Genomic DNA, 24913 nt, shown 5'->3' on the forward strand with positions numbered 1-24913 from the left:
AATCTTGTTGACGAGAAGGAAGGGGAATGGGGGAGGAGTTGATTATTTTTTTGATACTGTGATCGCTGTAGCCATTGGAGAGGAAAGTGCTGTGTATGTGGTTAAGCTCATTAGTGAGGGCGGTTCCACTGGAACAAAGATTATGGGCTCTCTTGGTAAGAGTTTTAATAATGCCATATTGTTGAGAGGGGTGGTGGTGGGAGAGTTTGTGAATGTATCTGCCTGTGTATCATTAGGCAAGTGTATCATTAGGCAGGCGTGTGACTAAGGTGTCTAGGAAGGGTAAACAATTGTTCTTTTCCTTTTCCATAGTGAACTGTATTCTTGGATGTAGACTATTGAGATGACTGAGGAAGGAGTCTAACGTGTCTGGGCCATGAGGCCAAATAGAGAACACATCATCTACATACCTTAGCCAGATAGAAGATTCACTGGTATTAAGAACGATTAATACCAGTGAATATAAGCGAAAAATGAACATTATCCTCAGCGATTGCGCTACCTACATCCCGCTAGAACACGACCCCACAAAACACAAGTTAAGAAACTTAAAATTTTACTCAAAAAAGTATCTTCCTGGCCCCAGATGTCACGAAAAAACTTAAACCTTTCCGCTCCCGTCCTCCCTGAATATACGGTTTACCAAAAATCCACAAACCCAATTCCCCACTCAGGCCTATAGTAGATGCTACCAATGCACCTTGCTATAGACTATCTAAACAGCTGGCCAACTCTCTGATCCCCCTCACCGGAAGGTCCTCTTCCTATATAAAAAAACTCCACCCACTTTAAAGCCCTCACAGAAAATTTAACCTTGAAGAAGACAGACATATTGGTAAGCTTTGATATCCCCTCTTTGTTTACAAATATTCCCTTAATTGACACCTTATCTCTCTTAGAAAACGTTTTTCCCTCTGACATCTTAGATCTCTTTTCCTTTGCCATTAACTCTGGATATTTCTCGTGGAACAACTAAATCTACAAGCAGATATTGGGAACTGCCATGGGTTCCCCCCTCTCACCCCCCCTTTCCAATTTCTATATGGAAGATTTCGAAAAACAAGCCATAGACTCAGCCCCACTCAAACCTTCTATCTGGCTAAGATATGTAGATGATGTGTTCTCTATTTGGCCTCATGGCCCAGACACGTTAGACTCCTTCCTCAGTCATCTCAATAGTCTACATCCAAGAATACAGTTCACTATGGAAAAGGAAAAGAACAATTGTTTACCCTTCCTAGACACCTTAGTCACACGCCTGCCTAATGATACACTTACCTTCACCGTATACAGAAAACCCACACACACAGGCAGATACATTCACAAACTCTCCCACCACCACCCCTCTCAACAATATGGCATTATTAAAACTCTTACCAAGAGAGCCCACAATCTTTGTTCCAGTGGAACCGCCCTCACTAATGAGCTTAACCACATACACAGAACTTTCCTCTCCAATGGCTACAGCGATCACAGTATCAAAAAAATAATCAACTCCTTCCCGATTCCCCTTCCTTCTCGTCAACAAGATTTTAAAAATGCCATCACCATACCCTACATCCGTGGCACATCTGAAAAAATAGCCAAGATACTAAAACAATACAATCTACACACAGCATATAAGCCCCACTGCAAACTGGCTACCCTTTTCCGTTCTACGAAAGATCAGCTCCCTCCTCTCTCTCTCTGCCTCGAGTTTACAAAGTACCCTGTTCCTGTAAGCTGGCGTACTTTGGACAGACAGGCAGATCAGCATCCATCTGTCTAGAGGAACACAAGTCTTACATCTTCAAACACAACTATGGCCATTCAGGCTTGGCCGACCATGTTTTGGACACCACCCACAGAGTATCATGGAAGAAAACCACCATGCTCCACCACAGCAAATTCAAGAAAGAGAGACTTTTCTTAGAAGCAGCAGCAGCTCTCAAAAACCAACCAAATCTCAATAAATATGGTTGCATTAAGCTTCCTAAGATTTGGGAAACACTCATCACCAGAGTTCCCACCTTACATTCCAGGCCACCTACTACTGCCCTTAGAGGGCGCTCTACCTAGATGGGACTTTAGCGTCACCCACATGGTTGGGCTTAGTATTGTTTGTTATTTGTGCATATGTTACATTAATTTTTTTTTTGTAATCCCCGTAGATGTCCTAGTGACTAGGACGAAATATAGGAAGTATTAAAGTCTATTTTAATTCTTTTTGAGTGTTGTAAAAAATCCATTAAGCCTCCAACATGATGTCCTCACAGCACTTTAGCCTCTACACACGTGAAATAAGTATAACAGCTGGTGCATGTAGTATATGTCCCCCCATCGATGAGTCCCCAGCTTCCTGGAAGTCTCTCTTAATAATAATAATAATAATAATTAAAAAAAAAACTACAGTGACAAAGTTTATTATCATCCTCATATATACAGAGTATTTACAAATATGCAATTGGAGTATTACTATCACAGTTTCTGTTCACTACAAATATTCAGTACAAGAATGCTAAGTAAATATAATTATGTCTAAATAATAATAATAATAGTAGTAATAATTTTTATATATTTTATATATGTATTTACTGCAGATATTTTACAACAGATAATATAATAGTAATGATGATAATAATAATAATGATGCAATATCAGTATCAAAGTTTGTTATTATATTGTGTATTTAGATATATACTATTAAAACATTATTGTTACAATTTTTTGTCACTACAATAATTCAGCATACAAATTACTGAATACATTTGTTTTGATGGATTTGTTTGCTTGTTCGGGTGTCATTTCTGTTGTCTTCCTTGAAGCTCAGGTTGTTCTGGTTACTCTATAGATTGGACTGAAGAAGTGTTTTAGCATAACATAAGTTTTACCCTAAATATTTTACATACCATCATTGTAACCCATATGAGTGCAGGCTCTTCTTTCTGTTCCTAGAATATCAGTTTTTACCAAGCTGAGCTTATCTGAGGAAGAGAATACATGGCAGTGATTTCATGGTTTTATTTCAGTACCCATTGCAAGCCACGTGTAGATTTAACTGTTTTGGAAACATATATATGAAGATATATACTGCGTAGGAGTGTTTTTATTTTATTTTTTCCTGGTTGACGTTTAGACATGAGTACACATGCACATGGACAACCACTGCATGCGCATGGCTTAACCATTTTGAACGGGGGAAAGCAGGGTACTTTGATAGGGCACATTTGTGTCCTTGAATTGGGTGTTTGAGAGGGAATTTGTTATAGTTTTTTTTTTTTTTTTTGAGTAATTTCCTCCTAATTTTCCATCTCGCTATAATATCTATATGTCAGTGGTTTCAACTCTCTGTAGGTCACTAGGTTTCTCTCATCGAATGGCAGTTTGTTTATCATGTCAAGTATGTAGAAGCTTTGGGTGACTTTTCAGTTGTGATAATTATACTTATATATTATGTAGTTTGTTGACTGTGGTTTTGTTATCCGATATGTTGTTCTAGTTATTCTGTACGTTGGACTGAAAATTTTTTTTTTTATTAACATGACCGTGTTTTAGCAAAGTTTCACCTTAATATTTTGTGTACCGTCATTGTGACCAATTTATTTTGCAGTGATTATAATCTGTTAAGTTTGTAGGCTGTGCAGAATTCGTATGATGTAATTGTGTTTCTTAAAATGTTTTCACATAATGCTTTATAGATTAGTATTTTTATGTATGTTGGCATGATGTCTTTAAATCAGTGTAGTTTGCTTGCTATTATTGAGTTTGTTGTATAGATAATTTGTATGGCTATTCCAACTTTGATCAGCATAAAAGTGAAGTCCCACATATGGTGATAATGAGATAATGTGATAAAAAGATAATGAGATAATAATAATAATTTTATTATTCCAATAATAATATTGGAGTAATAAAAATATTACTCCAATAATAATAATAATAATAATTAGTATTATTATTGTTATTATTATTGTTAAGTGACACCCTCGATGGGTGTCCAAATGCCATGTTAAAAAACCTCTGTAATCTAGTTCCTATAGGATAACTTCTGGCATTTATTAAAACTTTCTGTCTAGCCAAGTCTGAGTGGGAAGTATTCTATCTTGGCCATAGCATCAAGAAGAGGGTGGAAGTTCCTCAAGGCCTTGTCTTAAGTATGACATTCTTTGCTGTAATTCAATCACTGAACAGCTTTCTCCCACTGTAGGCAATGTGCTATATGGTGTTGATTTCACCATTTACTGTCCCTCTTGTAACATGAGGGTAATTGAAAGACAGCTTCAACAACAGTTGATCATGCCTCTTCATGGACGTCGTGAAATATGCATTTTCTCTGCAAAATGCATATTTTCAATTTGCATCTTCTCAATCTTTGCTCATATTCAATATTCTAGAGATCAGAACCTACCATAGTCAGTTACCTCTAGACCCTTTCCAACATATTTTCATCCTTCTGAAAACTAGGTGACCAAATCTGGCACAGTAACCTGCGTGCGGCCTAATCAAAGCCCTATACAATGGAACAACGTGTCCCCTAAATCCTAGATCCTTATCCACTATCACCCCAAGATGCTTTATTTCCTCCACCTCCAACAGCATATCCTCACCAACCATAAATTCTGCATCCCATCTTTGTTTCCCAAATTGTAAAACATTATGCCCTGCAACATTGAACTAAGGCCGCAACATCTTCTCTACTCCTCATGGTTCGTCCCAACCCTGCATCATCTGAAAACAACTGAATATCTCCATCCAAATCTTCACCAATATCATTAATATATAAGTTAAACAGTAATGGCCCTAAAACAGACCCCCTGTGTCACACCACCAGTGACCCTCCATTTCCTGGATATTGCTCCCCCATACACAACTTGCTGATCATCAGCCTGGCCAAAGATTATTGGAATCACTGAGACGTGGTTACCAGAAGAGGATGCCAAGCGCTGTGGATGTGTCTAAGAAGAGCTCCTGATTGAGATAAGTTATTCTAGGAATAATTAAGTATATATGCGTAATTGTATGAGTAAGAGCGGCTGTAAACGTTGTGCGCTGCTGGTATTATTAGTGTGGGGGATTTTCCTTGCCTAAATTTAATTACGAAATCGTTATTATTAGACCTATTAACCTGCAGGGAAAAAAAAAATGGCGGTGGCATTGTCATTCCATGACTTTAATTTAGATTTCAGGCGTTTCGTTAAGTGTGAGGTCTGTTATATGTATTCTTTCGATTACATAAATGATTTGTGGATGTTTAGAGCAGATGGAAGAAGGGTGTGTGCGAAGTGTGACCTGAACGAGGAACTGATGCAAATATGAAATCGATGACAGAAAGTGTTAGTAGCGGGAATGTCGTGGGGAAAATGAGTGCACGTTTGAAAGAGAAGGATGGTGAGAAAGAGAGGCGAAAAAATGTTAAAAAATCAGTAAAAAAGAAAAAGAACGATTTGAAAACCGTAATGGATGTTAAAAGGGATGAAAGTGAGGCGAGAGTGGCAGAAAGAACTGAAATTGAGAGAACGAATGAAACAAAAAATGGCATGATGCAGAAATCGAAAGTGAAAAAATCGAAAGAATGAATGATAGTGAAAAAAGAATGAATGATGGTGAAAGTTAGACTTATGTTGGACCAAAAGTACAGATACAAAGAAGGATGAATGAGAGTGAAAGTGAGAAGGGGGGGGGTCGAGATAGTGAGAAAGTTAGAAAGATTTAATGATAGAGAGAATGTGTCGCAAGATTCGGAAGTTGAATTGGATTGGATGAGGCAAGAAATGAAATGGATGCGGAATGAAATTAACAAAATTCAGATCAAAACTATTAAAATAAATCATGATGGCATGAAAGAGTTAACAAAAGATGAGCGAGTGGCGTTGTATGGCGACTCCATTATTAAAGGTGTGCTAGAGGATAGAATGCACAAGGTATATTTTACGTGCGGTAAAATGAGTAGAGTGATTGAGTCATTGGATATGAGGCAGGAGCGAGCGAAAGAGTTAATAGTATTCTTCTTCTTCTTCTTCTACGCGTTATTCCCACTTCCCATGCAGGGTCCGCGTGTTACTTTTAGATGCGACTTGTTTGTTAGTACTACTCCCTACCGACCCGTCGCCTGGTCTGCCGCTGGGGGATATATTTTTGACTGTAGAGGCGTATGTTCACGGGCCGGTTTGCCTGTTTGCGGGATGAAAAATGCCAGATAAACTGGCGGGAAAAAACCCTACTGACTGCGCCCAAAACCGGCTAACTTGGCTATGCCTGAGGATGATCCTCAAATTCCTCACGTCTACAACGGGAATCGAACCTGGGACACTCCTTCCCCAAGCATATGGTTGCGAAGCGCAAAGCCACTAGGCTAACCGTGCGGTTGAAAGAGTTAATAGTATTAATTGGTACAAATGATTTGAGAGAGGACAAAGAGTGTGTCAGAATGGATATCAGGAGGCTGCTTGGAAGGATAAAAGAGAATAGTGTGACAGGAAGGGTAGTCAGTGTGTTGCCTGGGTGTGACTGTGGTGAAATGAGGTAGAGAGCAAGGATTATGAATGATATGCTGGGAAATGTGTGAGGAGATGGGAGTACAGTTTGTTAATGTGTGGAATGAGTTTGAGGGATGATGCGAGCTGTATGAGAGTGATGGACTGCATTTGAGTGGTTATGGTGTAAGTCACTTGGAGAGACTGCTGTTGGGTAGAGAAGTGAATAGAGAGAATGAATCAGATCAAGAGGGGAGTGATGTGGAAGAGCAGGAGAGTAAGACAGGAGAGATTGAAGAGGTGGATATGAATGGGGAAGTGAGTGGTATGAGTATAGAAAATGAGAGAATGGGTGTGCAAGAGGAGCAGGAAAACAGGTAGACTCAGGTTGGACAGGAGTACACCGTGTGAGAAATGTGGATGCTCCAAGAGGAGGTGAGAGCATGTGTAGGCAGGAAATGAATGGGATGACCAGGGATCAAGAGGAAACAGTTGGAATTGAAAAGGGTTCTAAAATGAAGAAGCAGAAAGGGAAATGGCCCCAGTCGAGCATGGAGAGATCACATCGAGTGAGTGGTATCAGTGGAACTAGCCGTAGATCCAGAAATGAGCTGTTGTGTTTGTATACAAATGCTAGAAGTATAAGAAACAAGGCAGATGAAATGGTTGCACTAATTGCGCCTGTTCACCCAAAGATTGTCGGAATAAGTGAGACATGGTTGGAAGAGGATGACATCCTGACAGGAATAGAGATGGAAGGGTATGATGTGTTTTGTGAGATAAAAGAAGGGGTAAAAAAGGGAGGGCAGTGCTATTGATGATAGAGAAAAAGTTATGTCCATACAAAGTAGAGATGCAGTTGAATGGAATTAAATACTTGGTGGGATGTTGTGATAGACCAGGTAATGTGGATGGTGGTGATAGTGAAATGCATAGTCATATTAGCCAGGCAAATAAGAAAAGGGTGATCATCATGGGTGATTTTAATTATGGCAGTATAGACTGGAATGATGAGATAGCAACTGGAAGAAAAGAAAATGAGTTTCTTGAGTTTTTGAGGGATAACTACCTCAGACAGTATGTAAGAGAGGGCACACGAGGATTAAGAGTCTTGGATTTGGTCATCTCATCAGAGGATGTAATTATAAATGAGGTGTCAAATCATCCACCAATTGGTGAGATTGACCACGAGGTGATTACCTGGGTGGTTACCAGCAGTGCGAGGACCCCTGTGAGAAAAGGGTATATGTGGAACTACAAGGGAGGGGGAATTATCAAGAGCTCTGGAGACAGCTTGCGGGTGTAGCATAGAATGAGGAGTTAGCTGGAAAAGAAATCAATGCAGCTTGGGGAATTTCAAAAACTATCTAGTAGATGCAATGTCTAAATATATTCCACGGGTGTGAAGGTTAAATAAGGTAGGTGTGAGATGGATGAATAATGAGATTAAGCATGCGATACAGAGAAAAAGGGCATTGTGGAGGCAGCATAAGAAAAGTGGAAATAACCAATTTCATGAGGTTCAAAGACCAGGCAATTACGGTGACTTGATTGGTGAGAGTAGCTAAAGAGAGGTATGAACAGCAGTTAGCTAATGAAGCCAAAAAGAATCCTAGGGAGTTCTTTCGATATGTAGCAAGCAAAAGAAAGAATGATTATGGATAGATGACTTTGATTAGAGAAAATGGTATAAAGACAGCTGTTGCAGAATGTGTGGTGGAGATACTTAATGAGCAGTTCATAAAGATCTTTCAGTCTTGAGAATGTGAGTTTATGGAGAGATTGAGAGCAGTTGATGATAGGGAGGAGAGACTGACTGTAAGAGGTGTTTGGGGAGTTGAGTACACTAGATGAAAATAAGGCTGTGGGACTTGATAATTTATCACCTCATATTCTGTTCTGAAGGAATGTGCCAGGGAGTTGACACCTGCCTTGACATATTTTTTTAATACGAGTCTTGCACTTGGTCAACTTCTTAAGGAGTGAAAGGAGGGCAAGATTGTCTCACTTCATAAAGGAGGTGATCGAACTCAAGCATCAAACTATAGGCCTATCTGTGTGTCAGCTTTTGTGGTTAAGATGTTGGAGAAGCATGTGAGAACTAGGATCCAGAGTTGGGTTGAAAACAATGGTATTATCTTTGATGGACAGCATGGATTTGCTAAAGGGAGGTCATGTTTTAGTAATCTACTTACTTATTACAATAAAGTGACTGCTTCCTTGGACAGAGGAGAAGGATACACAGTAATATACTTGGATTTCGCAAATGCTTTTGATAGAGTATCTCATGATAAGTTGACAGTCAAACTAGAGCAGATGAGGTTGGATATTAGATTAGTGCATTGCATTGGAGACTGGCTATCTGATAGGTATCAACAAGTTGTGTATGGTGGAGCCATATCCAGGAAAAGGAAAGTCACTAGTGGAGTGCCTCAGGGGTCTGTTTTAGGACCATTACTGTTTAACTTGTATATTAATGATATTGGCGAAGATTTGAATGGAGATATTCAGTTGTTTGCAGATGATGCAAAGTTGGGACGAACCATAAAGAGCAGTGAAGATGTTGTGGCCTTACAAGAATACTTGAATAAATTGAGTAATTGGGCACGGAAATCGGGATGCGAGTTCAATATTGCAAAACATAAGGTTTTAAAATTTGGAAAACAAAGATGGGATGCAGAATTTATGTTTGGTGAGAATATATTGTTGGAGGTAGAGGAAATAAGAGATCTGGGGGTGATAGTTAATAAGGATTTAAAATTTAGGGGACACATCGCCAAATTTGTGAAGACAAAAAAAAAGGCTTCTGGGAAAGATGCGGTGGACACTGACGTGTAGAAGTAGGGAGATTCTTGTTTCATTGTATAAGGCTTTGATTAGGCCACACATGGACTATTGTGCCCAGATTTGGTCACCTGGTTTTCAGAAGGATGAAGAGATGTCGGAAAGGGTCCAGAGGCGACTGACTAAGATAGTTTCTGACCTCTGGAATGTCGAGTATGATGGAAGATTTAGAAGATGTAATTTGCAGGGTCTGGTGGGCAGGAGGAAGAGGGGAGATATAATAGAGACCTACAAGTTGGTAAGGGGCTGTTATAGGATCAATGGTGTAGAAGTTCTAGAGAGAATAGTGGGAGATCAGGGGAGAACCAGAGGTCATCCCTGGAAACTGTATAAAGAGGGTGTGAGTAGGGAGTGAGAGGCAGATTTTTTTCGTGCAGAGTTGTTTGTGAATGATTGGATTGCCTTTCCTGAGAGTGTGGTCTGCAAGGAGTTCAAGTGTGTTTAAGACATGGTATGATGAGATGTGTGTGTGTGTGTGGTAAAAGGACCTCCCAGATGAGTCTTTGACTCCATGAAGTCTTGGGGTAATAATGATAATAATAATAATAACAGGAATAGAAGTAGCATAGTAGTACTGCATTTTTTGGCAGGATAAGAAGGGAAAGCATGGTGGTGGAGTACTGCTTATGATAAGTGACAATTTATGTCCTCTAAGAGTGGAGGCTTTGGTAGGCAGTGACACTAATGATTTTGAAAACATATGGTGTGAGCTAGAGGTGGAAAAGACAGGATAATGGGGTGTTACTAGAAACCAAGCGATTGTTATTGGAGATTTTAACTACAGCAGTATTAATTGGGGAGAGGAAGAAGCATTTAGCAATAACGGAATGGAATTTCTAGAATTCTTGAGAGTCAAATAAGTTTGGCAACATGTACTAGAGGGAACAAGAGGTTCAGCAGTTTTGGATTTGGTCATAGCATCAGAAGAGTTGATCATAACTGAGATAACATCTCTCCCACCAGTTGTGAAATGTGAAAAAGAGTCTATGTAAGAGATATAAGGAGACAGGTGAAGAGCAGATGCATTAAGAATATAAGTCACAAGCCAGGACAGTGACTAGTATGGTTAGGAAGGTGAAACTGGAATATGAGAAGAGACTGGCCTTAAGATCCAAAGAAAATCCTAGGGAATTTTTTAGCTATGTGGCCAGTAGGAGGAGAAATGACTGTGGAAGAATGCTATTGTGCGATAAAAATGGGAATAGAGTGACTGATGCAAAGGACATATTGGAATTGTTCAATGAACACTTTATTTATTTCATTGTGGAGGAGTAAATTTTATTACTAGAGGGATAGGGCAGGTTCGAGGTTTCCAGGTGCAGGAGGAGAGTGTGTTCCAAATATTAAGTACTCTGGATGTCAGTAAAGCTGTGGGACTGGATAGTATTTCACTATGAGTTTTGAGAGAATGTGCTAAAGAACTGATAGCTCCTATGACCTGACGTTTCAATGAAATTCTGGCTACGGGAAAAGTGTCCAATGAATGGAAAGAAGGTAAGATAATGCCATTACATAAGGGTGGTAGCAGACTGGAAGTGTCTTATTATAGGCCAGTTTGTGTGTCATCAGTAGTTGTTATGATCTTGGAAAAATTAGTGAGGGACCATATACAGCATTGGGCAAATGAGGGTAATGTTATCCGTGAGAGTCAACATGGATTTGTGAAGGTGCGCTCTTGTTTTAGTAATATGCTAGCCTTTTATGATAAAGTTACAAGAGCATTAGATGAGGGGAAGGCATATATATTGGCATTTTCCTAGACTTAGCGAAGGCATTTGACTGGGTGCCACATGATAAGCTGATATTTAAGTTGCAACACATGGGTCTGGATGTCAGATTGGTCTATTGGATTCAGGATTGGCTGTCCGATAGGTATCAGAGAGTTGTGTATGGTGGAGCAATATCAAAGAGGCAGAAGGTTAAAGTGTGGTTCCACAGGTCTCAGTACTGGGACCTATATTGTTTAACTTTATATCAATGACATTGTCAGTGGATTGCAGGCAGATATTCACTTGTTTGCAGATGATGTGAAGCTGGGAAGGGTTATTAGTAATAGTGCAGATGTGTTCGCCCTGTAAAAGGATTTGAATGAGCTAGACAGATTGGCAAATGAACGCTAAGTGTCAGTTTAATGCAGATCTTTAAGGTCTTGAGGTTTGGGAGACATCGATAGGACACTTCATACTCTATTGGAGGAGTTGTACTGGAGGAAGTAGGGGAGACAAGAGATCTGGGGTTGATGATTGATAGAAACCTGAAATTCAGGGGACGTATTGCAAAGGTGGTGAAGCTAACACAGAGGATTGTTGCAATACTGAGCAGGATGCTAACCTTCAGAAATAAAACAGTTATCATTCCAGTCTTTAAGACTCTGATCAGACCACACTTAGACTATTGTTCTCAGATTCGGTCCCCAGGATTTGAAGGGGATAAATTAACTGTGGAAAGGGTACAGAGGCAGATAACAAAGCTGGTTTCAGGATTGTACGATGTTAGTTGTAAGTAGCCGCTGAGGGAATGGAATGCAAAGTTTGGTAGATAGAAGAAGGAGAGTTGATATGATTGAGTCTTTTAAACTGTTGAGAGGTGGTTATAGGGTTGAAGCTGGGGAGTTCTTTTCTTGGTTGAACAGCAGGAAGTAGGGATGACAAAACGGCCATCCCTGGTAGTTACGAAAGGAAGCTGTGAGCAAGAGGGTGAGGAGTGGTTTCTTTCCATGGAGGGTGGTTGAACCCTGAAATGCATTGCTTGATTGAGTGGTGAGAGCGAGAACGGTCAATGAGTTTAAGGAGTGGTATGATAGTCTTTGTGTTTCCTAGGAGGGACCTCCCGCAATGAGTGTTGATAGACTTTGCGTTCCCTAGAAAGGACCTCCTGTGATGAGTCTTTTGACTCCATGGAGGCTTGAATAATAATAATAAAAAAAATTGTCTTCTTTTTCTGCCAGGAAAGCACATTATAAATAATAAGTGTGTTAATCTCAAGCTGAGCACTTTATTTTCTGGTGAGTTACATACATGATTAATATGTAATGCTTTTTTATGTAAAAAATTTATTTTTATAGTAATCGCCACTGAAACTGCAATGAAAGGGGAAAAAACCAACATTGAAAAGAAAATTAATTTCTCTCAAAGAAAAAAATTAAAATCTTTGATCTGTTCAAAAATAAAAAGAAACCAGGAGGTTTTTCTCCAGTTGTTGCAAGGACTTTGAATTTAAATGAATCAACAATTCGAACAGTGAAACAAAGTGAACATAAAATTCGATTAAGTGTTATTGCTAGGTCAATGGTAAGTATAAAGTACGTTGTTGGTGTATGTGATATTCTAATGGAAAAAATGGAGAAATCAGTAATGATTTGGATAAAAGATTGCTCAAAAGGAAATTCCTTTGGATGGAAATCTTATTAAACAAAAAGCTCTCAAGGTTGATAACTAAACCAGCTGAAATATGCAATGAGAATTGTACAAATGATATCCAAAGATTTCAAGTGATGACGACATCTGGCCACTTGTAAATAAATGACATCTATGAAATGTTATTTTTGAAGACAGTGAGATCGATTAAAAAATGCACTTTATTTTATTTTGCCTAAAACACATATGCATTATGTGCAATGAAGTTTACATACAATTTGTAATTTTTATAATTTTATACTATGTATTTGTTTCATAGTTTATATGTTTTCTTAACCTAAATGAATTACCTGAATTAAATAAAATATATTTTTGTTGGATATGTCATTGTTGTTTATGTAATTAAAAAATAAACGATTTTGGAACATAACTGTACTCTTTGTGATCTGAGTCTCGCATAATGCTATATATATAATGCGGTATTTCTATGAAACCTAACATCTGCATTATATGAGAGTTATCTGTTATTCTGTTCTTATGGATGAAAATAAGAAGATTGTTGTTATTACAGTCATCCCTCAACTTACGTATGTTCAAGTTACATTCTCTCAAAGAGACGTCTGTGATCCCATAAGGGAATAAATAACATTTTCAGCTATACTTTCGAACAAGACTCAAGCGAGTGTAAGGTAAAGCATGGACAGTGGCCATAGCTCTTTCAGCAGCAACCTCCCTCGGCAGTCGGCACGTGTCTTCAACAGTTCCTCTGTTGATTTTGTGTTTGAGAAATGGGTTATTTGTGCATTTATCATTAAATGTTTTGCAATGTTTTGTGCAACATGACTCCTACATGCACAATCAAAAAACCTAGTGAAGAATCACAGAAAAAGAGGCAAGCAATTGATCTTGAAACAAAGATGTAAGTTATAATGCAACATGAAGCTGGTAAGCCTGTCGATGTGATCACACATGACTTCGGATGGTCTCATTCTACAGTGACGACCATTTTGAAAAATAAGGATAAAATCTTAGAAGCTGTGAAAGGATCCGCTTCCATTAAATCGACGATAGTGATGAAGCAATGACAAGGTGCTATCGGTGATATGGAAAAGCTACTTGCATCATGGATAGAGGACCTGAATATGGTCACAGCACTGTGACCATAATCGCTAAGGCACTAAGTCTCTTCAACATGTTGAAGGAGAAAGCAGAACTTGATTATGACTACAAATTCAACGCTTCTTCCAGTTGGTTCATGAGATTTAAGCAATGTTTTGCTCTGCATAATGTGAAAATGCATAGGAATCTGCAAGTGCTGATAAGGTTGCCAAGGTGTTTGTGGAAAAATTTGATAAAATTATTACGGAGGAAAATTATTTGCCACAGCAAATATTTAATATGGATGAGATATCCTTGTTTGTTTCAGAAAAAAATGGCCAAGTGGACATTCATCCAAAAAAGCTAAAATCTATACCTAGTTTCAAAGCTCTTAATGCCCGTATTACAATTCTGTTATGAGTAATGTGGTTGGATATAAACTGAAACGATTTGTGATATGGCACAGTGAGAATCCACGAATCTTCAAAACATTAGGAAGCATACTCTCAGTTCATTATCGGAGCAATAAGAAGTTGTGAATGACTCAAAAATTGTTTGAGACTGCCTTAATTAACTACTATGTGAATGAAATAAAAAGCTATTGTGTGAAAGAAAATGTAGAATTTAAAATTTTATTAAGTTTAGACAGTCTGTAACAAGGTGCATTGGTGGCATCTACTATAGGCCTGAGTGGAGAATTGGGTTTGTGGATTTTTGGTAAACCGTATATTCGGGGGGAACGGTAAACAGCTGGCCAACTCTCTGTCCCCCCCCTCACCGGAAATTCCGCATCCTATATAAAAAACTCGACCCACTTTAAAGCCCTCACAGAAAATTTAACCTTGAATAATACAGACATATTAGTAAGCTTTGATATCTCCTCATTGTTTACCAATATTCCCTTAACTGACACTTTATCTCTCTTAGAAAACGTTTTTCCCTCTGACATCTTAGATCTCTTTTCCTTTGCCATCAACTCTGGGTATTTCTCTTGGAAGAACAAAATCTACAAGCAGATAGAGGGAGCCGCCATGGATTTCCCCCCCTCACCCCCCCTTTCCAATTTCTATATGGAAGATTTCGAAAAACGAGCCTTAGACTCAGCCCCACTCAAACCGTCTATCTGGCTAAGATATGTAGATGATGTGTTCTCTATTTGGCCTCATGGCCCAGACATGTTAGACTCCTTCCTCAGTCATCTCAATAGCCTACATCCAAGAATCCAGTTTACTATGGAAAAGGAAAAGAACAATTGTTTACCCTTCCTAGACACCTTAGTCACATGCCTGCCTAATGATACACTTGCCTTCACTGTATACAGAAAACCCACACACACACACAGGCAGATACATTCACAAACTCTCCCACCATCACCACCCCTCGCAACAATATGGCATCATTAAAACTCTTACCAAGAGAGCCCACAATCTTTGTTCCAGTGGAACCGCCCTCACTACTGAGCTTAACCACATACACAGCACTTTCCTCTCCAATGGCTACAGCGAACACAGTATCAAAAAAATAATCAATTTCTCCCCCTTCCCCGTCCCTCTCGTCAACAAGATTTTAAAAATGCCATCACCATACCCTACATCCGTGGCACTTCAGAAAAAATAGCCAAGATACTAAAAAAGTATAACCTACACACAGCATATAAGCCCTACCGCAAACTTGCTACCCTTATCCGGTCTACGAAAGATCAGCTCCGTCCTCTCTCTCTCTGCCTGGAGTTTACAAAGTACCCTGTTCCTGTAAGCTTGCGTACTTTGGACAGACAGGCAGATCAGCATCCATCCGCCTGGAGGAACACAAGTCGTACATCGTTAAACACAACTATGGCCATTCAGGCTTGGCTGACCATGTGTTGGACACCACCCACAGAGTATCATGGAAGAAAACCACCATGCTCCACCACAGCAAATTCAAGAAAGAGAGAGAGAGACTTTTCTTAGAAGCAGCAGCAGCTCTCAGAAACCAACCAAATCTAAATAAATACGTTTGTATTAAGCTTCCGAAGATTTGGGAAACACTCATCACCAGAGGTCCCACCTTACATTCCAGGCCACCTACGACCGCCCTTAGAGGGCGCTCCACCTAGATAGGACTTTAGTGTCACCCACGTGGTTGGGCTTAGTATTGTAAGTTTTTGTGTGCATGTTACATTAATTGTTTCTGTAATCCCCGTAGATGTCCTAGTGACTAGGACGAAATATAGGAAGTATTAAATTCTATTTTAATTCTTTTTGAGTGTTGTAAAAAAAAATCCATTAAACCTCCAACATAATAATTCAACTCATAGAAAGTTCCTCTGAAGAGTTGACCAACGAAGAATTGGTCGAACTGGAGGAACAACTGTTGCAGAAGAGGAAAATCGAGAAAAGGAAGAGGGAAAAGAGAAACAGGAAGAGGTGGTTAAACAATTTATAGTGAACGGTCTTGCAGAAATGTTCTTTGCAGTTAGTAATGTCCTCAAAATGACTGAAGACATGGACCCCAGTGTTGAACGCTACTTAATAATAGAAACAAAAGTACATGATGCATTTGCTTGCTATGAACAAATTGATGATGAAAAGAAGAGGAATAAGCAAAGCACCTTGGACATTTTCATCAAAAATCAAAGGTTACACCAGAAGAGCCACAGCCTGATTATGAACACAGGGAAAGCAATGAAGATGTGATTGTGGAGGAAGATTTGGGTGATTATTCTTCTGTTTTATAGTGGCAGTAATACACAGTATGGTTTTATAATAAGGTTTAAAAATTAAAATGACAGTATACTTATTATGGTTATGTCCCTAACCCCTATAACTTTGTTGATTTAATGTATCGACTTACATCCTGCTGGATGGAATGGAACCCTGATGTAAGTTGAGGGATGATTGTATTATTATTATTTGACTTCTGGTACATATGTTATATGTCACATATGCTAAAGCAGTAACTTCACTAGGATGATATACCCTTGCAAAGTGATCACTCAGTAACTCAACTATTTTATCTGCTTCTGTCTCTTCATGACCATCATCGCTCATTAAGGTTAATCTTCCATAGTCATTCTTCCTCTTACTTGCCGCATAATGGAAGAACTCTTTGGGATTTCCTTTGGCCTGCTTGGCTAGATTCTTCTCATAATCTGATTTTGCCTTCCTTACCATGCTAATTATTTTCTCTTTATAAACTCTCCACAGCATTTTCTGCAGCTTGTACTTAATGATATTTCTCATCCATCTAATTCCTATCTGATTAACCCTCCTTACCTATACAATTTAATTATATTTATTCTTAGGTATACAATTTCTTCCTCTATTTGACCCTTAATTATATCCCATGCACTACCAACATTCTTACTCTGCAGTGTTTTATGCAATGGCACGATTTAAGCTTCTCCCTAAGCTTGTCATAATCACCTGCCTTGTAGTTTCATACCCCTTATTGACAGAATATTCCTCATATTTTACAGTCTCACAAGTGAAGACTACATGGTCACTTTCACCAATTAGAAGCAATGTGGTCACCTTGGTTATATTATTATTATTATTATTAAACAAGACCTCATGGAGTCAAAGACTCATCTAGGAGGTCCTTTTATCTCACACACATCTCATCATACCATGTCTTAAACACATTCAAACTCCTTGCAGACACCACACTCTCAGGCAAGGCATTCCAATCACTCACAACTCTGCACGAAAAACACCTGCCTCTCACTCCCCTACTCTCACCCTCTTTATACAGTTTCCAGGGATGACCTCTGGTTCTCCCCTGATCTCCCACTACTCTCTGTAGAACTTTCCCACCATCTTTATAAACTCTCCACAGCATTTTCTGCAGCTTGTACTTAATGATATTTCTCATCCATCTAATTCCTATCTGATTAACCCTCCTTAACTATACAATTTAATTATATTTATTCTTAGGTATACAATTTCTTCCTCTATTTGACCCTTAATTATATCCCATGCACTACTAACATGGATAGCTCTTCTGATCCTATTACCAGGTCCAGTATTCTCCCACTTCTAGTTCCCATTTCATCTTGTCATACACATTTCACATACAAGCTAAACAATAATGCTTTCAAAACATCCTTCAACAACACAGCATTGATGATTTTCCTTTTCCAAGATGTTGCTTCTCCTTACCCAATTTGCTGATATGTATTTTACAGCCATTTGTTTATCCAACTCACAAATAAATATACATCATACTGATTAAAATTTTATTGGTTTCTTTTTTCATAAAAAAAACATAAATAAATAAAATTAAATTTAAAAAGAGATTGTATAGTTATTGAGATGTTATCTAGCATTTACTATGAATCATTCATGTATTCTGACTGATAAGATACCAGTTGCCATTTCATCATCAGCAGGTTGGTCGATTGGTAGAGCCTCTGCTACTAATGGCTCAGTTAAGTAAGTTTGAGCGCAGTTAGTAGTTGGAAGGGGCCAATCGTTCGATGCTGTTGGCATACTCTCCCTCGATGAGTCTTTGGACTCCCTGGAGGTGTCAAATAATAATAATAATATAACTAGTCACAGAAATGTTCACTTTGTAGTATAAGCTGAGTATTGAGTTTTGTTAAAAGTGAGTAGAAATTACTGCACTGCATTGAAACTTTGATATTTAATGTCTCCTTGTGGAGCACTATTATAATATTTAATTTTTATTTTTTTTAGGGAGAAGCTGGACCTCTTAATTGCAAAAATAGTACAGTTAATCATTGCACAGAAAATGAAAAAGAGACTCAAGAAATTTTAGAGAAGTCACCAATGTCAAAGTTGATTATTCCACATGATGCACTCATGGCAACTTATCTTGATGTTGCAGTATTAAGATGCTTGTTTATTTCACAGTGGCTAGAAGATGGAATATATTGGGCATTGAGATATCTCTATAACAGGTAACTGTTTTGTTCATGTAGATATTTTTAAGAGTTTATTCAGAAATTTTTTACAGGATATAAATCAATGCTTATAACCAAACCAAAAAAAAAAAGAATCTTTGTTTTGCTATTTAAATACTTTTGTTTGCCTCAGATGAAAAATGGTAAAAGGGTGAACTAAATAACAGTTTAATTCTGATTACCTTAAAAAATAATTTTAGTCATCTATATACATATAAATTATAAGTATTTTACATATAAATGAAAAACACTTATAAGAAATTATATCATACTTCACTATTATAGGGGTGTAATAGAGTAAAGTAAATAGATTAAACTCTTATTAAAGCGTGCTATGTCTGTAAGGTACACATAGGTCACATTTTTTTTTTGGCTTGACATGATTTATAGGATATTTTTAGGATCATTAATATAGTATATAATAAAAAAATTGTCATAAATAGTTTTATGATATTTATTGTTATACTTTTACCTGTTAATTATTCACTGACATTTGCTGTTGAAATGCATGGTATACTTGCACTGCAATCACATTCTGCAGAATCAAGAATCCTCTGGACCACTATTGACTATCTACAAGTTTATGCCTGCTTACTGGTATTGTTAGAAGCTATATTTGCTTACTTGGATCATGAAAGGCACAAATTCAAATGATTCATTAGACATCACACAATTAAATGTTAAAAACAATTTAATAAAAGTAAGTACAATATAAATTACAATAAACATAATTTCCTAATATATATTCTTCACCAAGCCATTTACTATATATATTTTGAAAATGAATGTAGATCAGAATCCTTTCTTTTAGGCTTACACGGTGATCCGAATGCATTTTTGAAAATTATGGAGACAACTATTGTGTTTGAATAAAAACTTTAGTTTAGAATGTAGATTTTAGTTATATTAAACTAAAGTTTTTATTCAAACATGGTAGTTGTCTCCATAATTTTCAAAAACGAATGTAGATCAGATTATACATAGATTACAGGCTGGAATTGTCTCCAGTCCTGCTCCAGCTTGTAAGAAAACAAAAGTTTGCACATGAAATATCTTCACAACTAGCTACTTATGTTATTTATGATTGTTAAACATGTATTCACCAGAATAAAGAATAATTCTGGCCTGGTTGGCCAAGCGGTTAGCATATCTGCTCTCCAGCCAAAAGTCTGAGGGTTCGAATCCTGCCATGGGCATGGATGTTTGTGATTGTTGTGATTGTGGAAATACTAGTGGTGGTGGTGGGCAGTAGATGGTGTTGATGTAGTTGCGGTTAGTTGTAGTTGGTGTATTGAGCACTGGAGACAGAGAGATGTAGAGTACGTGCCCTCCCTTGATGAGTCTTTGGACTTCCTGGAGGTGTCATGTAATAATAATAATAAAATATTTCAGCCAGAAGTAAACAGGCATCCCGATAATCACAAAATGAAGCTGGAACAAAGAACATTAATCCTCTTTACAGAGCCAAGCCACGTGCCAGAGTACTACATATGGGTGGTTACAAAATAAAATGAGATTACATGTAAAGGTAAAACTGAAATAATTTTGAAATACAATAGAAAAATAAAGTGATTAAATGACATAGCATTATATATATTAAAAAAGGGGGAGAGAGAGAGAGAAGAGAAGTATGCTATTGCTTGCTATTTATGAGTATCGCCTAGATCTTGGCAGTGTGTAGACAGTCATTTCAATTTAAGTTTGCATGGTGTAGAAGTGCTTCAGCACTCTCTTTAAATGACCACTCAAAACCTAAAACGAGATTGATGTAAAACATAAATACTGGATCAGAGTATATTGTGCTCAGTGTCCACTCCATGTTGAGCAAGGTTGGATTTTTCAGGTTTATTGTTGTTATTACTCTTGGGGTGACTCTGGACTGACCATGGACCCCTAGCTGGATCTGTCCTCTTCTTCTTCTACTTTGAAGAAGATCCACTAATTTTAATCTTTCCTATAAGGCCTTATCAGCCAACTCTTCTTATTTTATGACCCTTATGTTATTAGAGTACTAAAGGGCCATGGGGTCTTCTCATTTCTGGCCTTACAACTATGCCCTCTCTATAAACCTTACTATAATTCTACTATAATCTACTCTTTCCCCCCCTTTCAATATACCTTTCAATATAGGAGGAATCCTATGGGTTTAAATTTGGAAGAAGGCTAGTTCAGAAGCCTTAAGGTATCAGCCCTACCACTGAACTATTTCATTGTCAGGCTAGTCCCCTGACATGGAGAATATAATTCTACTTGTAAGCTGACAGAAAAAGATAATCGGATTGAATCTATGGAAAATGACCCTGGAATGGAAAAAGTAAAACAAAAATGGAAACGACAAAATATAATACAAATAGCAAACTGGAATGTAAGAGGAATATCATATGAAGAAATAGAATTTGACCAACTATTAAATTAAAGAAATTTTAAAATAGCAGTAATCCCTGAAACAAAAAAGAAATTAAAAGGAACTATGAGAACCGAAAATTTTAATGTGATATGCAGTGGAGTGAACAGAGACCAAAGAGCACAAGCAGGAGTCATGATTTGGATTCATAACTCCCTTTCAAAATAGTTAAATCATTATAAATTATGGAATGAAAGAATAATAGAAGCTAGAATAAAAATAGATAGAGGCTATTTAATAATAATTGGTTTATTATTAAAAGAAGAAGAAGAAGAAAGAGAACAGGATAATATTGATTTTTATAATCAGCTACAAAACATATATAATAAAATAAATAAAAATGATTACGTAATTTTAGCAGGAGACTTAAATGCAAAAATTGGAAACACAAAAATTAATAATAATATAGGAATACATGGAGAACAAACTCTAAACAGGAATGGTAAAAAATTGATTGACTTTGTAGTTTATAATAACCTAAAAATAATGAATTCTTTCTGTAAACATAAAACATACATAAATATATTTGGGCAGCAAGAGGATGGAAATCAATATTAGATTATTTTATATTAAATGAAAAGACATCAAAATTTTCACTAGATGTTAGAGTTCACAGAGGATATGAAATAAGCAGTGACCACTTCCTTGTTAACACGTTCGCTGCCACGCTACTTTGGCATGGTCTGTTCCCCTACGCCGAGCAGTTTTACTTCTTCAAGATCAGTACGATAATCTCGTTACCGGAGGTAAATGTCCTACGAGTATACTCGTAGTTGGCTTGTACAGAGCATATATACGGTCTATGAGTATACACAGTGTTGATGCTAGCCCCACAAGCCAAGGATTTTCACTTCTTCATGGTCACTACAATAATCTCGTTCCCGGCGGTAAGCATCCTACGAGTATACTCGTAGCTGGCTTGTGAAGCAGGTTTAGCCACTACGAGTATACTCGTAGTTGGCAGCGAATGTGTTAAAATAAAAATTAAGATTACCACCTAAATGGCTACAAGTAACAAGAACAGAAAGAAAATTTGAAACATTTGTTTATAAAATTAGACTATTGAATGACACAAATGTACAATGGCTATATGAACAAAGAATTAACCAATATCTAGATAAAGTAAAATAATATGAAGAAATAGAAATAGAATGGCTTAATATAAAAACAATACTAAATGCAGCAGCAAATGAAAGCTTAGGAAAGACCAAAAAGTTCAATAATAGGAAAAAACTGAATATCTGGGATGATAAAATCAAAGAAATAATCAAAAAGAAAAAAGAAGCCTATCACAAATGGTTAAGCAGTAAAAGATTAGAAGATGAAATAGAATATAAAAGAATAAGAGCCATAGCTAAAAGAGAAGTCAGAAAAAGACATAGAGGATCAGGGAATAAATTTGTTTCTAATTTAGAACATGATTTATATAAAATAAGACCCAATGTATATAAGATTTTGAAACACTGAAATGTAGATACCAAAGAAAATATAAAATTAAACACCGAATTGAAATTACAAGAATTTCTAAATTACTACACAGAATTGTGGACAGATAAATATTTTAAAAAAGACAACTGGCAAACAATTAACGAAAATGAAAAGGAAATAACTAAAGAAGAATTAGAAATCAGCCTGAAAGAAACAAGAAACGGAAAATCACCTGGAGAAGATAAGCTAGGTTCAGAACTATATAAATACGCAGGAACATGACTCAAAGAAAGACTTATTATTTTTAAATAAAATTTATTCAACTGGTATCCCCCAAATAGAATGGAAAAAAGCAATTGTGATTTCTATCTTTAAAAAAGGTAATACAGATGACCTTAAAAACTGTAGAGGTATCACTATACTAAATTCCTGTTACAAAATATATTGCAAAATCTTAAATAGCAAACTAATGAAATATTCCGAAAACTTTATTTTAGAAGTACAGAATGGATTTAGAAAAGGACGATCATGTATAGACCTGGCCTTTTGCCTAAAATTAATAATACAGAAAAGAAGAGAATACAATTTAGAAACACATATTGGATTTATTGACTTTGAAAAAGCATTTGACAAAGTTAAAAGAAACATATTTGGCATATTAAAAGAAAGACAAATATCAAATAATATTCTAAAAGCTATCACAAGTATATATGAAAATAATCAAATACAAATATGATCACGAGCTGTCATATACATGAGAGATAAACCAAGGGATCCGACAGAGATGTCCCTACTCAGCAACTCATTTTAATATTTACTTAAATGAAATAATAATAAAATGTAATAAAAATTTACATCAAGGTATTAAACTTTCTCCTACAGCGAACTTAAACACTCTCCTTTTTGCCAACGACCAAATAATAATTACAAATTTTGAAGATAACTTACAGAAAGCTATTTGAGATCTAAATGAGATAGCCAAAGACTGTGGTATGATAATATCAAGAGAAAAATCAAAAACTATGGCCTTTAAAGGACAAGATCCAGCAAGAACTAAAATAGTAATAGATAACAAGATCTTAGAACAGGTGAATTCATTTAACTACCTAGGATGTATGATCACATATGAAAATGAAAAAGATATAAACGTAAAAATTGCAAAATATTTAAAAATAACAGGTGTAATTAACTCTATATTTAAACCAAACCTAGTTCAAAAACAAACCAGACTGAAAGTATACAATACATTAACCCTACCAGTGTTAATGTATAGAAGCGAAATCTGGACAATAAAACAAAAAGACAAACAAAGATTAATAACAGTAGAAATGAAGATTTTGAGAAAAACTGCAAAGTATACTCTATTTTATTACAAAAGAAACGAAAAAATTATGAAAGAATTAAACCAAGAACCAGTAATAGAAAAAATTAAAAAATATAAACATAAATGGATGGAACACATTCAAAGAATGAAAACAAAACGATTACCAAAACAAGCCTTTAAACTACAAGCCATTAGGGAAAAAAAACCAGGACGTCCTCTTAAAAGATTCAGCGATGACTTCTAAGACCGGAACAGACCATGCTAGGCCTAAATCCTTGATTTGCATGATGATAGTGATGATGATTGTTGTTATTAGATTGGTGTCTTTATTATTATTATTACACCAAGACCTCATGGAGTCAATGACTCATCTGGGAGGTCCTTTTATCACACACAGCTCATTGCTCCATGTCTTAAACACACACACACAAACTCCTTGCAGACATCACTCTCAGGCAAGGCATTCCAATCATTTACAACTCTGCATGAAAAAACCTGCCTCTCACTCCCCTACTCACACCCTCTTTATACAGTTTCCAAGTATGACCTCAGGTTCTCCCCCGATCTTCTACTGTTTTCTGTAGAACTTCTCCAGCATTGATCCTATAACAACCCCTTACCAAGTTGTAGGTCTCTATCATATCTCCCCTCTTCCTCCTCCACCAGACTCTGCAAATTACATCTTCTCAATCTTTCCTCATACTCGACATTCCAGTTGTCAGAAACTACATTAGTCAGTCGCCTTTGGGCCCTTTCCAACATCTCTTCATCCTTCTGAAAACCAGGTGACTAAATTTAGGCACAATAGTCCATGTGTGGCCTAATCCAAGCCTTATACTATGGAACAAGAATCTCCCTACTTCTACACGTCAGTGTCCTCCGCATCATTCCCAAAAGCCTTTATGTTGTCTTCACAATTTTGGCTATGTGTCCCCTAAATTTCAGATCTTATCGACTATCAATACCAGATCTCATATTTCCTCCACCTTCAACAATATATCCTCACCAAGCATAAATTCTGCATCCCATCTTAGTTTTCCAAATTTTAAAACCTTACGTTTTGTAACATTGAACTCGCATCTCCATTTCCATGCCCAATCA

At 37.0% G+C, this 24913-nt stretch overlaps 1 protein-coding gene across 4 annotated transcripts in view; it reads left to right on the forward strand.

Moving 5' to 3' along the window:
- The window catches only part of unc80 (unc80, NALCN channel complex subunit), a 1852146-nt gene that overhangs the window by 245974 nt on the left and 1581259 nt on the right, over positions 1-24913 (forward strand). For all 4 annotated transcript variants that reach the window (XM_090404461.1, XM_090404464.1, XM_090404465.1 and 1 more), the window contains one exon: positions 18430-18653. In XM_090404461.1, the coding sequence (XP_090260587.1) occupies positions 18430-18653 (224 nt within the window). The remainder of the gene's footprint in view (positions 1-18429; positions 18654-24913) is intronic.

This window comes from Typopeltis vanoorti, chromosome 14 (genome assembly GCF_054136105.1).
Source record: "Typopeltis vanoorti isolate ZY-2024b chromosome 14, IOZ_Tvanoo_1.0, whole genome shotgun sequence".
NCBI lineage: Eukaryota > Metazoa > Arthropoda > Arachnida > Uropygi > Thelyphonidae > Typopeltis > Typopeltis vanoorti.